This window comes from Podarcis erhardii, assembly GCF_964252035.2.
Source record: "Podarcis erhardii genome assembly, chromosome: 1".
NCBI lineage: Eukaryota > Metazoa > Chordata > Lepidosauria > Squamata > Lacertidae > Podarcis > Podarcis erhardii.
The window spans coordinates 125,965,874-125,980,179 of record NC_138497.1 but is presented as its reverse complement, the minus strand read 5'-3'; the positions used below and the strand labels follow the sequence as shown (position 1 = coordinate 125,980,179).

Below are 14,306 nucleotides of genomic sequence, written 5' to 3'. Positions count from 1 at the left end.
AGGTAAACAGGATGTTAATTACATCTTTTCATATAGCATGCAGGATTCTATTTTATTGCACATTGTCTCTCAGGTGAGGTGGTGATGCACAGCTGTTATGATGTGTGTCTTTCTGTTCCCTTGCTGTCATCCTAAGTGTAAATCCATCCTCTGAAGCAGATGTTTGTTTTTGGAAGAAGTCTCCCATTGCTACAGTTGCAACCCCGTCCCGTCCCTGCCCTGGCAGACTGTTGCACTCCTGATTATTGTCAGCCAACCAGCCAGCTCATTCTATTGCCTTTTAAAAACAAAACAAAACAAAAAAATCCTTATCTTCAGATACTGGCTATCACCCTTATATTAAAAAGGCTGGATTTTAGGGGTTACTTTGTAATACTGAGAGAGAGAGAGAGGTTGTATTATAATGTCACGTACCTCAGAAGTGGAACACCTTAGCTCCCGAACATTTTGGCTCCCAAACGATCGAAACCCGGAAGTGACTGTTCTGGTTTGCGAACTATTTTTGTAACCCGAATGTCCGACAGGGCTTCCATGGCTTCTGATTAGCTGCAGGAGCTTCCTGCAGCCAATTGGAAGCCGTGCTTTGGTTTTTGAATATTTTGGAAGTCGAACGGACTTCCGGAATGGATTCCATTTGTCTTCGAAGGTACGACTGTATAGTTTGGCCAAACAATGTTATTATGAGATAACTTTTAATTGACTAGTGTCCACTTCATCAGATGGCATCAAGTATTATCCTCAGGGAAGAACAACATTTGATGCAGACTATATTATATATATGTAGGTAGGTAGGTAGGTAGGTATATGCATACATTCTATCCTGGAAAACACACCTAACAGATGCTCTTGTTTTTATTGTTTTTATTTATTTATTTGAAAATATTTAAATATTGCTATGTCACCTCAAAAAATATTAAAGCGGTTTACAAAAGTAAAAAAAAGAGAGAACCATTCAATAAATAAAGTTGTCCATTTAGTCGTGTCCGACTCTTCATGACCCCATGGACCAGAGCACGCAAGGCACTCCTGTCTTCCACTGCCTCCCGCAGTTTGGTCAGACTCACGTTGGTAGCTTTGAGAACACTGTCCAACCATCTCCTCCTCTGTCCCCTTCTCCTTGTGCCCTCCATCTTTCCCAACATCAGGGTCTTTTCCAAGGAGTCTTCTCTTCTCATGAGGTGGCCAAAGTATTGGAGCCTCAGCTTCAGGATCTGTCCTTCCAGTGAGCACTCAGGGCTGATTTCCTTCAGAATGGAGAGGTTTGATCTTCTTGCAGTCCATGGGACTCTCAAGAGTCTCCTCCAACACCATAATAAATAAAGTAGAACCATAAAATAGAACATAAGAAGAGGCTGCTGGATCAGGCCCAAGGCCCATCTATCACAGCATCCATTTTCTGCTTGTGATAGTGACTTGTCTTGTCTGAGCACCTGTCTTGGAAGATGTAGTAATGACCCATGCAAGCATTAAAAGTTTTATAGCTGGTTTGGATGATCACGCCTCATATTAATAATCTGGGTTATGAACCAGCCTTTTCCTGTGCCTGCATCTCCCTCTTTCCAGCAGCAATTAAACCAGGAAGCCTCTAATGAATAATGATTTATCATTTCAACCTTCTGGGAAACTTTGTTTTCCAGCTGTCAAGCAAGGCAGGATCTTAAAAATCCACTTCAAACCATAGTTTAATATCCTGGCTTGGTCCAGTGCTTGATACGCATAGTTTTCCTGATTCAGATTAAACAGGAAGCTATGGTCAGCTGAAGACCTCATGGTTTGCTTGCTAATGCAGCAAAGAAAGGAGCCGTGGGGCTCGTGTTACTGCTTGTTAAACTGAGATACGATTGCCTGAACAAGGCTTTAGTCATTAACATAATTACAGGCTCACACGCTGTGAATCTGTGTGTATTTCTAGCCCTGTAACTTCTTTTGGGAAGCCTGTTTTTAAGGGAAATTTTGACTTCTTTCTGTTGAGTAAAAAGTGACAAGTCGTCTACCTGTAGTACTCCTGAACCAAGCACCCAGTACGGAGCGTGATTAGCAAATGGTCTTCAGGTATATATATAAATCCTGTCGTGCATGGAATAGGTGCGTATCATATTAAATCCCAGAAGGTAGTCCCATTGCATAGTCTGCTTGCAGGCCAGAGATTTGGATAGGGCTCATCTTTGGAAAAATATGCTGCCAGGCTTCCATGTGTCGCCATTGTCACTCTTTCCTATCTTTGTTTTGTAGGATAACAGTTTTGAACAGTTCATTATTAACTACTGCAACGAGAAGCTGCAGCAGATCTTCATTGAGCTTACCTTGAAGGAAGAGCAAGAAGAGTACATACGAGAGGTAAAACCCATTTGTTTCCTTGTTTACCTATCTGCCTCTTTGCACCTACAATCCTTGTCCTTGTTGCTTTTTGCCTTAATAGCTTTTAACATGTTTTTCCTTGATGGTTGCGATGACCTTGTCAGGTACAAAACAGAACTACCATGTTGATGTTCTGTTTGTGAGGCGTTAGTAGTAGCCCTGAAACCAGATAGGCAGTTGAAAGGACACTTGATTTAAGGTGGGTGCCATTGTAATTATAAGAGAACAAGAGTACCTCTTTTTCTAGAAAAATAGCACTGACACTAACTCGCATTTTCTTCCCCATTTTTCATCCTGACTTTCCCCAGGCTCCTTACACTTCTCCACAATATTTAGACAGTCTACTAGAATCCAGTAACCAAAGTCAAATTTATGCTTATACACTGGTACCTTGTTTTGTGACCGGGATCTGTTCTGGAGCCCCGGCCACTAGCTGAAAAGGACACAGGGCAAAGCGCCGCATCTGTGCACACGCACGGCGCAGTTTGCGCTTCTGCACATGTGCAAGCGGCAAACCCGGAAGTAACCCGTTCTGGTACTTCCAGGTTTGCCGCGGACGTTTGCCGGAATGGACGCCAGACGAGGCGGACGGTCGCTGAGGTATTAGTAGATATATTCTGTATACAGTGGTACCTCAGGTTACATACGCTTCAGGTTACATACGCTTCAGGTTACAGACTCTGCTAACCCAGAAATAGTGCTTCAGGTTAAGAACTTTGTTTCAGGATGAGAACAGAAATCGTGCTCTGGCGGCGTGGCAGCAGCAGGAGGCCCCATTAGCTAAAGTGGTGCTTCAGATTAAGAACAGTTTCAGGTTAAGTACGGATCTCCGGAACAAATTTAATACTTAACCTGAGGTACCACTGTATAAATATATTCCAGATATAGAATATAGACACTAAATTCTTCTAGATTATTATTATTTTTTTAGAAACGAACACATTCCAAATCTTGTTTGCCTAAAATCCCAAGGTCATAAGCACCTTCGTTTACATCTTATAGATGGACTAATCTAAATACCTTGTAGCTGCATTTATTTAATGCTACAATTCTGATGGCAAGTTGGCAGGTGAAGGTACCGAAGTTAAATTTCAGACATTTGCCCACACAATAATTTTGGTGTATGAGCCTATAGCCCTGTTCACAAGTTACTTGTAGGGTATAGCTGTACAGTGGTACCTCTGGTTACGAACTTTATTCGTTCTGGAGGTCCATTCTTAATCTGAAACCGTTCTTAACCTGAGGTACCACTTTAGCTAATGGGGCCTCCCGCTGCCGCCACCGTGCAATTTCTGTTCTCATCCTGAGGTAAAGTTCTTAACCCGGGGTACTACTTCCTGGTTAGCGGAGTCTGTAACCCCGAAGTTTTTGTAACCTGAGGTGTTTGTAACCCGAGGTACCACTGTATTCACTTTGGAGAAGGGCTATACTTTTAGCTTCACCCCCCAGTGTTACATCTTCCTCGGACAACCATGGATTGGCCACTTTTGTATGTAAAGAAACAACAGTAACTGGTTTGCACAACTGAAACCCTTTTCAACAATCATGCACAGTAGTAGATTAGAGACAAAACCTCAGAAATATTGGGGAGGGGAAAGCTGCATTTATATTGCCATATGCACTTGGGTGGTGCTAAGCATCACTTCGGATTTGGTTTGTGATGTACAGTGGTACCTCGGGTTAAATACTTAATTTGTTCCGGAGGTCCGTACTTAGCCTGAAACTGTTCTTAACCTGAAGCACCACTTTAGCTAATGGGGCCTCCTGCTGCTGCCGTGCCGCCAGAGCACGATTTCTGTTCTCATCCTATAGCAAAGTTCCTAATCCGAAGTACTATTTCTGGGTTAGGGGAGTCTGTAACCTGAAGCGTTTGTAACCTGAAGCCTATGTAATCTGAGGTACCACTGTACTTGCAAAAATGGTTAACCATCACCAAAGTGGGCTGCATAGCCTATGCTGACCATGTTATTTCAGCTTGTCATCTCTGTCTCAAGATGAAGGCTGAAGGCAGGGGAAAAACACACCAGCAGTTCTTGAGATGAAATTGTCAATTTCCTTAGAAACGCTCCCAAGATGCACAAAAACATTATTGACCCAAAGCTTTGCACTAAAAGGGCTTTGGCTCTGTTTCAGTTAAGTGCATGGGAAATTGACACAGATTGGGGAATGGAATGGAAAGCAAATCTGGCAGCCGTTCAAGGACGCTCATCTTGCTCCAGCAACATTAGCAGCTTCTGAAGTTTTGACATAATGCTGAAGTCCTGATGATCACAAATTGCTGTGACGAGGAGAAGGGGATATAGCCCTTCATTTCCTTTAAAAACTGCAGACCCACCCCTGCCCCCACTCCATATCATGATAGTTCAGCTCACTTTCACCAAAGGAGATTTATATATTGGTGGTCACTATCATCTTTGTGTGATCCTGGCTCTGGGTGCCTGCCTTGTGGGGTTTCCCACTAGCCCATAATTCCTTGTAATTTAAAAGTGGGTGTCAAGCCTGTTTAAGGCTTGGGAGGTGAAAAGTGATTAAAGCACATACATCCTTAAGGTTTCCTTGTCTTTAGTGGCCTTATTAGGGCCTTATTAGGCAAGCCCCTAGCTTACTAAAATATGCTCTGGTTGGAATGGGTGAAATTTTAGCAGAGTGCCTTCAAAGTGCCTTCCTGCCATGGTTTTCTTCTTCAATTTCTGTGTTTTGTTTCTATAGGGTATTGAGTGGACGCACATTGAATACTTCAACAATGCTGTAATTTGCGACCTAATAGAAAATGTAAGTCATAACTATAGAAAAATGAAATTTTCTGGAATGTTCTCATTCTTTTGATTTGATTTGATTTTCTGGAATGTTCTCATTCTTTTGATTTGATGACTGCCACACGAGAACAGGCCTTTTCTGTGGTGGCTCCCTGATTGTGGAATGCTCTGCCCAGGGAGGGATGCCGGCCATCTTCATTACATATCTTTAGGCACCAGGCAAAAACATTCCTCTTCTCCCAGGCCTTTGCCTAACTTTAACCATCTATGGCGTTTAAAACTGGGGGTGAGGTATTGTTTTTGTGTGTTGTTATGGTATCATAGCTGTCAACGTTTCCCCTTTTTTAAGGGAAATTCCCTTATTCCGAATAGGATTCCTCGCAAGAAAAGGGAAAAGTTGACAGCTATGTATGGTGTGCAATTTTTGTGTTTTTATATTGTGAACCTCCCTGTGATCATCGGATGAAGGGTGCTGTAAAAATTTAAATAATAATGATAATGATTTGTTTAGTTCCGAAGAATGTATTGTGGCATAGTGCTTTAAGGAGTAAGGAATTATCACTGTATATAGTGTCATTTGCCCACCTTTCCCCAACCTGGTATCTTTCAGATGAGATTTTTCGACTGCAGTGCCATCAGCCTCTGCTGGCATTGCCAACAGCCAGGGATGATGGGTCTAAGATCTGGAAGCTTGTAGTAAAGCATTCTGAAGGGTGGAATTGAGCAAAATACTCATATTTTTTTTAAAAAGCATTTTTCTCCTGCCCATTATAAACAATAACAAAAAAACCCTTCTCTCTGAGTGCCTTACAAGTGTCAGTGAGAAGACATTCCCTTCCCTCAAGTTTATAATCTAAAAGACACAGCACAAAAGGAAAAGGGATTGGGAGAAGAGGAGGAAAAAAGAATGTGCAGCAACCGTTTCTTAGTTGCAGAGTTTGTAGAATGACCAGCCAGAATGGAAAGACTTTAAGGAGTGGAGGAGCCAAAAGTTGTTGGCTGCTGTAGATGGCGATTAAGGGGAGCAGGCTGATGGACACATCGTCCAATGTCAATGTCTCGTAAAGTTCCCCATGTATTGCAGCAGCAATAATAATAATAATAATAATAATAATAATAATAATAATATTTGTATTCCACCCACCTGACTGGGTTGCTCCCAACAGAATAGTAGGTGAAAGTAACATTGTTCTTGAGGATTAGGTGGCAAGCTTTTAAAAAAGGTTTCCTTTCCCAATAAATAACATTTCTCTTTTGAATGCTAAATGGAACACTTTGCGCCTTTCAGTGTATGTTTCAAATACAGCATGTACTTGCAGACAGCAGCTCCTGTTGACTACCCACACTTTTAAGTCTCATTAGTTCCTTGACAACAGTGAAATCTGGAGCAGTTCTTTAGCCAGCATCACCAGACAGAGAAAATGAGACAGAGAGATCAGCGTCTTCCTTCAACTGTCTCACTTTGGATCATAGCTGAGCTTTGTATCGGAAATTCAAATTGCAAGGAGTTGAGAAGGAACAGTTGAAATAAAAGGCATGGATTTTAAAATGGAAAAGAATAGGTGTGCTACCAGTGAATGATACACGCTTAGAAATTTGCAGCTAAGAGACACTATCCTATTCCACATCTCATCAGAAAGAGGAGGAAGAGATTCATCTGCTCAATGATGCATTTGCCAAGCACCTTTCTACTCCTCTCTGATCTCAGGGGAATAGGGCATTAGAAGGGGTTTCCTCATAGCTGTCAAGTGTCCCTTATTTGAAGGGACAGTCCCTTATTCCAGCACCATGTCCCGCTGCTGTCCCTTATTGATAGATGTCCCTTAAATGTCCCTTAAATGATGTCCCTTAAATATCAAAGGAAGCAGCTCCTCTCCCTCCCTTCCTGCCGGCCAGGGAGGAGGGAGGCTCCAACTGTGTTGCTTGGCTGTGTTGCTCACCCAATAAGAAGTCTAAGAACGACTGGGGGCGTGGAGCTTGCATGCCTTGTGTGTGGCTAGTTAATGCAAGCTGAGGAGGTTTTTGAATGCTGGACGCCATTTTGTTGCACGTGCTGCTACAAACTTTGCAGTGCAAAGCCAGGCCGGGGAGCCATCTTAAGTTGAGGCTGCATAGGCCTTGTGGTGCATGTGATTCAGATTCTATTCAGTTGAACCTCTGGTTACAAAGTTGGTTGGACAGTGTTCTCGAAGCTACCAACATGAGTTTGACCAGACTGCAGGAGGACAGGAAGACTGGAGTGCCTGGAACAGGTGAGGCTGCAGGTCCCTTATTTTGGCTGCTGGTCCCTTATTTTCAAATCTGTAAGTTGACAGCTATGGGTTTCCTCCAAGCAAAAGGGCGCAAATTCCATCTTGAATTTTGTGACATCTCTTGGGCCTCAGTGTCTGGAGACCTGAAGAATGGGGAAGTACATCATCATCATCAGACCTTTTACTGGCATCACATACAAACATCCAAAACAAATCAATACAGAATTACCACTTCCCCAGTGGCACAAAAGATTTGCTAAAAGAAAGGAGGCAGAGCAGTCTATCGTCACATCTCTCGGTCTCCAGGGAGATCAGACGTCTGCAATGTATTTCGACGACAAAAAACCAAATAGAGATATTTAGCCACTAACTTGGTGAGCTCCTGATCATTCGAATGGGGAAGTACCTAGGAAGTAATGAACAGGTTCGAGCCCTATGTTGGGTGAAAGATTCCTGCATTGCAAGGGGTTGGACTAGATGACCCTTGGGGTCCCTTCTAACTCTACAACGTTATAAAACAACACCCTGGTAAAGTTTGAGAAATATGTAGCCTTTTTCTGGACACTGCTGTATATAAATGTTGTTAAATAAATAAATAAAATTTGGACATGTCCAGGTAAATCCTAGTTAGAAGTTTTAGCTGTGCTCAGCATACCGAGTTAATCTAATCTGAATAAATGCCTTTTAACATGGTAAGGACTGTGTATGGCAGACGTACATGCAGGCTTTCAACTCTGCATTCTGACTCGAAATTTGACTTGCTAATTATCTGCTTTAGTTTGGCATTAATTTACTGTGAACCTTAAGGGATACATAGAATATTTATGCCCATCTCACACGGAATGAACCTTATTGTTGCACAACAGAATCAGAATGGAATTCTAGCCATGCTGGATGAAGAATGCTTGCGGCCAGGAGCTGTTACGGACGACACGTTCTTAGAGAAGTTGAACCAGGTCTGCGCCACTCACCAGCACTTTGAGAGCAGGATGAGCAAATGTTCACGCTTCTTGAATGACACTTCCCTGCCCCACTGTTGCTTCAGAATCCAGCATTACGCTGGCAAGGTAATGCACGGTGTACAGAGCCTAGGAGTTGCCGATCGAAAGGTCAGCGGTTTGAATCCCCGCGACGGAGTGAGCTCCCGTTGCTTGGTCTCTGCTCCTGCCAACCTAGCAGTTCGAAAGCACGTCAAAGTGCAAGTAGATAAATAGGTACCGCTCTGGTGGGAAGGTAAACGGTGTTTCTGTGCGCTGCTCTGGTTCGCCAGAAGTTGCTTAGCCATGTTGGCCACATGACCCAGAAGCTGTACGCCGGCTCCCTCGGCCAATAAAGCGAGATGAGCGCCGCAACCCCAGAGTCGGCCACGACTGGACCTAATGGTCAGGGGTCCCTTTACCTTTACCTTTTATAACATTCCAGCTTTGGACAACTTGAAAGCATGCTTGCCGTAGATGCCCCAAGGCGAGATATTGAGCCGAAAAAAGAGATGCAGAAACTACTACAGATACAGCCTTCCTTCATGTTTCCTCATAAGCCAGAACACCTTTTAAAGTAGCTTCTCTCTTTTGTTTATGGTGCACACAACTGGGATCAGGAAGGGGCTTAAGGCAGTGTTCCCCAACCTTGGGCCTCCAGCTGTTTTTGGACTACAGTTCCCATCATCCTTGACCACTGGTCTTGCTAGCGAGGGATGATGGGAGTTGTAGTCCAAAAACAGCTGGAGGCCCAAGGTTGGGGAACACTGGCTTAAGGCAAGGGAAATTTGTGGTCTGTGTGAATATAGTTTACTTAACATGCAGCAGGGGAACCATCTAGGGGGGCCAAGGGGCCGAGCAGCCTCCTCCCCGAATTTTTCAAGGAGGGGGCCTGACCCCATCAATATTTCGCAGCCTGCGACGGGCCTCACCGGGTCTACTCGCTGCTGCGGCAGGCCCTGTCAGTCCTTCCTGCGATTGTGGCGGGCCTCTCCGGGCCTAACCACGACTGTGGCAGGTCTTGTAGCTTCCTGTCACCATGTGATAACACATGTGTGCACTGGGCACCCTCAAAGTTGGGCGGGACCCAGTGCCTCTGGCATGCAGCATTAATATTTTGGAGGCATTAGCCATTTGTTCTTGACTTTTGTTTCCCCCCCCCTCCCTTGGTTTGATTATCTCTTGTTCATTGAAACACACTTGATTCGCATTGTTAGGTGATGTACCAGGTAGAAGGATTTGTCGACAAGAACAACGACCTGCTTTACCGTGACCTGTCCCAGGCCATGTGGAGGGCCAACCACTCCCTCATTAAAGCACTCTTCCCAGAAGGAAACCCGGCCAAGATTAACCTAAAGAGGCCCCCAACAGCAGGTTCGCAGTTCAAGGCTTCCGTGGCAACCTTGATGAAGAACTTGCAGACCAAAAATCCCAACTACATCAGGTAACCTTCAAGGAATCCAGTTCCCTGGCCTTGTAATGAGCATAATAAAACAGTAACTCATTGCTACTGAAAATGCTGGAGCCACATGAAGCATTTGACCAACTCGAATGGGCTTTTTGTCTTTCTAAAACTTTTTGAAATTACTGTATCTGGGGGTGGAATTACGTGTGCTATAACAAAACTTATTTAGTACTTAATGGGCAGTAGTGAAAACCAATGATTGGGGGGTGGGTTTGCTTTGAACTTTGTTCACGTATTAAACAGGGGTGTCTCTGGACTACCCAATTTGTTTTATCTCCCAAGCTCTTCAACGTTTACATTGCAGGGGAATGATGGGGTTACAAGGTACACCATAGAAGGCAGAGAACATCTAAGTTCATTTGCTGATGACATTGTGATAATGCTGTAAGACCCGATAGAGGTCTTACCAGATATAATTAAGGAGTTGGCATGGTATGGGGTGGTTGCAAGGTTAAAAGTTCGTTATGAGAAGCCTGTAGTGTAAACATGGCTCCAAAATTGCAAGGCCAAGTGTGCTATGGGGATCCCGCCTTACGTTAAATCACTCTTGAGATCTGGGAGTTCAGATTCCAAAAGATCTAAGTAAACTTTGTGCCTTAAACTTATGCTCAGTGCTCAGAAGAATTAGGAAAGAACCAAAAAGCTGGATAAGCTGAAAGTTGTCCCTTTTAGGTAGAATAGCAATAAAAATGTCAAACCTCCCCAAGCTGTTATTTATGTTTCAGGTGTTTCTCATTTTTAATTCCGGGAAAGGTTCTTTGAAAATGGCAAGCTTCCATTAATAAATTTATTTTCTGAGAATGAAAGGGCCAGGCTGCGTTGTGATTTACTATGCAGAAGGACAATCCATATGGCATGAGGAATTCCACATTAACTTTTTTATATATAAAAAAACAAAGCTTGTCAGTAATGTCACTTAATTTATTTTATACTGGGTGATAAAGGCAAGGCCTTGTTGGGCATGGGATGGTCAGGATCAGAGACAATCGCTCTGCAGGCACAACCTTTCCCTTCCAATAAACTCCCATACAATTGCAAAGCTTCGTTATGTGTTCATATGGTGCAATTTTTTGCAGTCTAGAAAGCATGGCAATCCAAATTAATCCCAAATAGGGTGCCCCTGGTACTGATATATTAAATCATTCACCCTTCTACAGTGCAGACAGAGAGACACAGTTTCAGGGACTGAAAAGGAGAGAGACTATACCAGCCTAAGGCCTTCTGTATAACACCTATCCATTTACAGACGAGTAGTTGAGAGATTGATTAGCCAGTGTTGAACTCAACTGGCTTAATGTCCATCCAAGCTGTTACTTTATTTCCAACGGAGATTTGGGAGCAAGGTACTAAAAGTCTCTCTCACAGTTTGTGGCATTGGTTTTGGGTTCAGCGGATGAACGGAGGGACCTGATTTCAGATATATATTCTGCAGCAGCAGAAGAGCAAAGGTGGAAAGCCGTAGGGTGATTTGAGTGGGAGTTAGAGGGGTGGAAATTCTACCTAATCAACGGGATAGCTTCTGGAAAATGAAGGTGCTGGGACTGGTTCCCCGGATGTCAGAGAGAATACATAAAAACCCACAGATCATATTAAAGCACAATGAGATTCATACACATGCTGGCTACGATGTCCCCAGACTGCTGGAAGAGTTATGGGTCAGTGGGGTACATGCATTCATCTGTGGTGGAAGTGCCCATATCTAGCAAGACTTTGGGATGAAGTACTCAAGAAGATCAACACTATTGTGGGGCAAACAGTTGTTAAAACACCAAAATCAATGCTATTTTCACCATTAGACTCTGAGGCAGGTGGTTGTAAGCTTGAACAGAGTTACAAACCAGGAAGGTTAAAAAAAAATCACTTTTCCTTATAGACATGATTAGATTTAGAACCTAATTAATAGACTAGTGACAGCACAACTGTGGAAGATCAAAAGGACTCCTTGTTTTATATCTCTGGTGCAGTGAACGTTACAGAGAAGCTTACACATCAAATCCATGTCATCAAGTGACAAGCAAAACAGGATGCCTTTTCGGGGCGTAGAATGAAGTAGTTCTATTTTGCATTCTAGTAAGATTGTGACAGTAAAAGGCTCTGAGCCCCAGGGCTTCTGTGGCAGGAAGGGAAGGATACAAATTTAATTAGTAAATAGGGACACTTGCAATTCGATATGCAGCTATTTGGAAAAATAATGAGCCAAGTGTCTCTGGAATTACCATAAGTTAATGTTTATAATGTCTTAAGATCCATTGTCTGATGAATATGATAACCGTGATTGCTTTCTATATTTAATCCATAATGGGAGTAAAGATTATGTTACCTGTTTTAGTCATTTATTGTTGTTTCTGTCTGAGACGGGCAAATGATTGCAGTCAGTTGCATGTTAAACCAACCGAGTGGAAAATAAATAGTTGTGCTTGTGTAGCAGAAATTATTGTGCAATATCTTAATGAATGTCCTTTTTCATGCAGATGCATTAAGCCCAATGACAAAAAAGCAGCACATATCTTCAACGAGGCTCTAGTTTGTCATCAGGTCCGGTATTTGGGTCTGCTGGAAAATGTTCGTGTCAGAAGGGCAGGATATGCGTTTAGGCAACCTTACGAGCCTTGTCTAGAAAGATATAAAATGCTTTGTAAACAGACATGGCCACACTGGAGAGGTCCTGCCAGGTAAGAGTCACTAACTAATTAGTGCAGGTATATTGGTGTGGCACTGTGGTGTAAACCACTGAGCCTTGGGCTTGCCGATCAGAAGGTTGGCGGTTCGAACCCCACGACGGGGTGAGCTCCCGTTGCTCGGTCCCTGCTCCTGCCAACCTAGCAGTTCGAAAGCACGTCAAAGTGCAAGTAGATAAATAGGTACCACTCTGGCAGGAAGGTAAACGGTGTTTCCATGGCCTGCTCTGGTTTCGCCAGAAACAGCTTAGACATGTTAGCCACATGACCTGGAAAAACTGTCTGCGGACAAACGCCGGCTCCCTCAGCCAGCAAAACAAGATGAGTGTCGCAACCCCACAGTCGTTCGCGACTGGACTTACCGTATTTTTCGCTCTATATGACACACCAGACGATAGGATGCACTTAGTTTGGGGGGGCGGAAACAAGAAAAATAAATTCTGAATCCCAGAAGCCAGAACAGCAAGAAGGATCTGGCTTCTGGGATAGCCTCTTGTTGTTCTGGCTTCTGGGATAGCCGCTGGGATAGCTGGTCTAGCTTTGCGCGAAACCTCCACAGGGTACAGGGAGCCTTCATCCCCGTGCTCTGCGGAGGCTTCTGGGACAGCCCGCGAAGCCTCTGCAGGGCAGCAGGATGAAGGCACCCCGCTGCCCTGCGGAGGCTTTGCCCCGCTAACCCCAAAGCTAGAACAGCGAGAGGGAGTGTTGCACAGCGCTCCCTCTCCCTGTTCTGGCTTCTGGCTTAGCCGAGCAGCCTGCCTTCGCTCCATAAGACGCACACACATTTCCCCTTACTTTTTAGGAGAGAAAAAGTGCGTCTTAGAGAGCGAAAAATACGGTAACTGTCAGGGGGTCCTTTAGCTTTTTATTGCTGTTTATTTGGCCCAGCACCAATTGCTTAACATGCCTATGGGATTGCATGCTCTTTCCAGAAAAAAAATCCGACCTCTTAAGCCACACCCTATTAACTTTCCTGCTCTTTGCCCTTCCTGGATTTCAAAATGCTCTCAGGGAGCGAAACATGGTGCCATAATTTTGCATGTTGCTACAAAGGTTCTTCATATGAGTTGAAGGTATGCAAAACTGTGGCCTCTGCACCTGATTCTTGAGATTATCTTGCACATCATCTGTACGGCGCAGAGCCAGTTACAAAACTATCCTGTGGAGATGCGATCCCAAGGAAATCATATTCAGTAAAAGGCATGCAAGGATTGATTGAAGAACTACTGTATTGTTTCTATCAAAGCTCCTCTCACCTTTTTATCTGCATACCTTCCCTATTTTAAATTGCAGATTTATTTTGTCTTGTGGCAACCCTAATTAAAATTAAACATGGATTAACCTTTCAATTTCGGGTTCGTGCCTCTTTCATATGTTTTCCCCACAATTCCACTCCATTTTGCTTCAAACTGCATGTTCTATAAATTAAATACATATTTTGCTACATTTAAATTGCCAAGAACTGTGAAATATGTTTGGAGAGCTTCAGTTCGATTTGTACATAAGTTTGGGAGGGGGGGTTTAGGACATTTCTGCTACAAATTCATAAAGAGGTACCTTGGTTCTCAAACTTAATCGGTTCCAGAAGTCCGTTCTGATTGGTGCAGGCGCCCTGGAAACAACAGCAGACAACCGCATCGGATGTTCAGCTTCGAAAAATGTTTGAAAAGTAGGTTTTCAGCGTTTGGGAATCAAGGCGTTTGAGTACCAAGGTACTACTGTACCTCTGTTTAGAACATTGCTTTGTCAATTTCACAATCTGGCTGGAACTTTCTAATCCTTAATGACTTTATCAGAGCAGACATTTGTTATTTTGTATA

General features: G+C 43.5%; 1 protein-coding gene across 3 annotated transcripts in view; it reads left to right on the top strand.

The window, feature by feature from the left end:
- The window catches only part of MYO1B (myosin IB), a 159,141-nt gene that overhangs the window by 120,439 nt on the left and 24,396 nt on the right, over positions 1 to 14,306 (top strand). For all 3 annotated transcript variants that reach the window (XM_081861221.1, XM_081861223.1, XM_081861222.1), the window contains 5 exons: positions 2,233 to 2,337; positions 5,068 to 5,130; positions 8,233 to 8,433; positions 9,561 to 9,787; positions 12,280 to 12,480. In XM_081861221.1, coding sequence (XP_081717347.1) covers positions 2,233 to 2,337; positions 5,068 to 5,130; positions 8,233 to 8,433; positions 9,561 to 9,787; positions 12,280 to 12,480 — 797 coding nt within the window. The remainder of the gene's footprint in view (positions 1 to 2,232; positions 2,338 to 5,067; positions 5,131 to 8,232; positions 8,434 to 9,560; positions 9,788 to 12,279; positions 12,481 to 14,306) is intronic.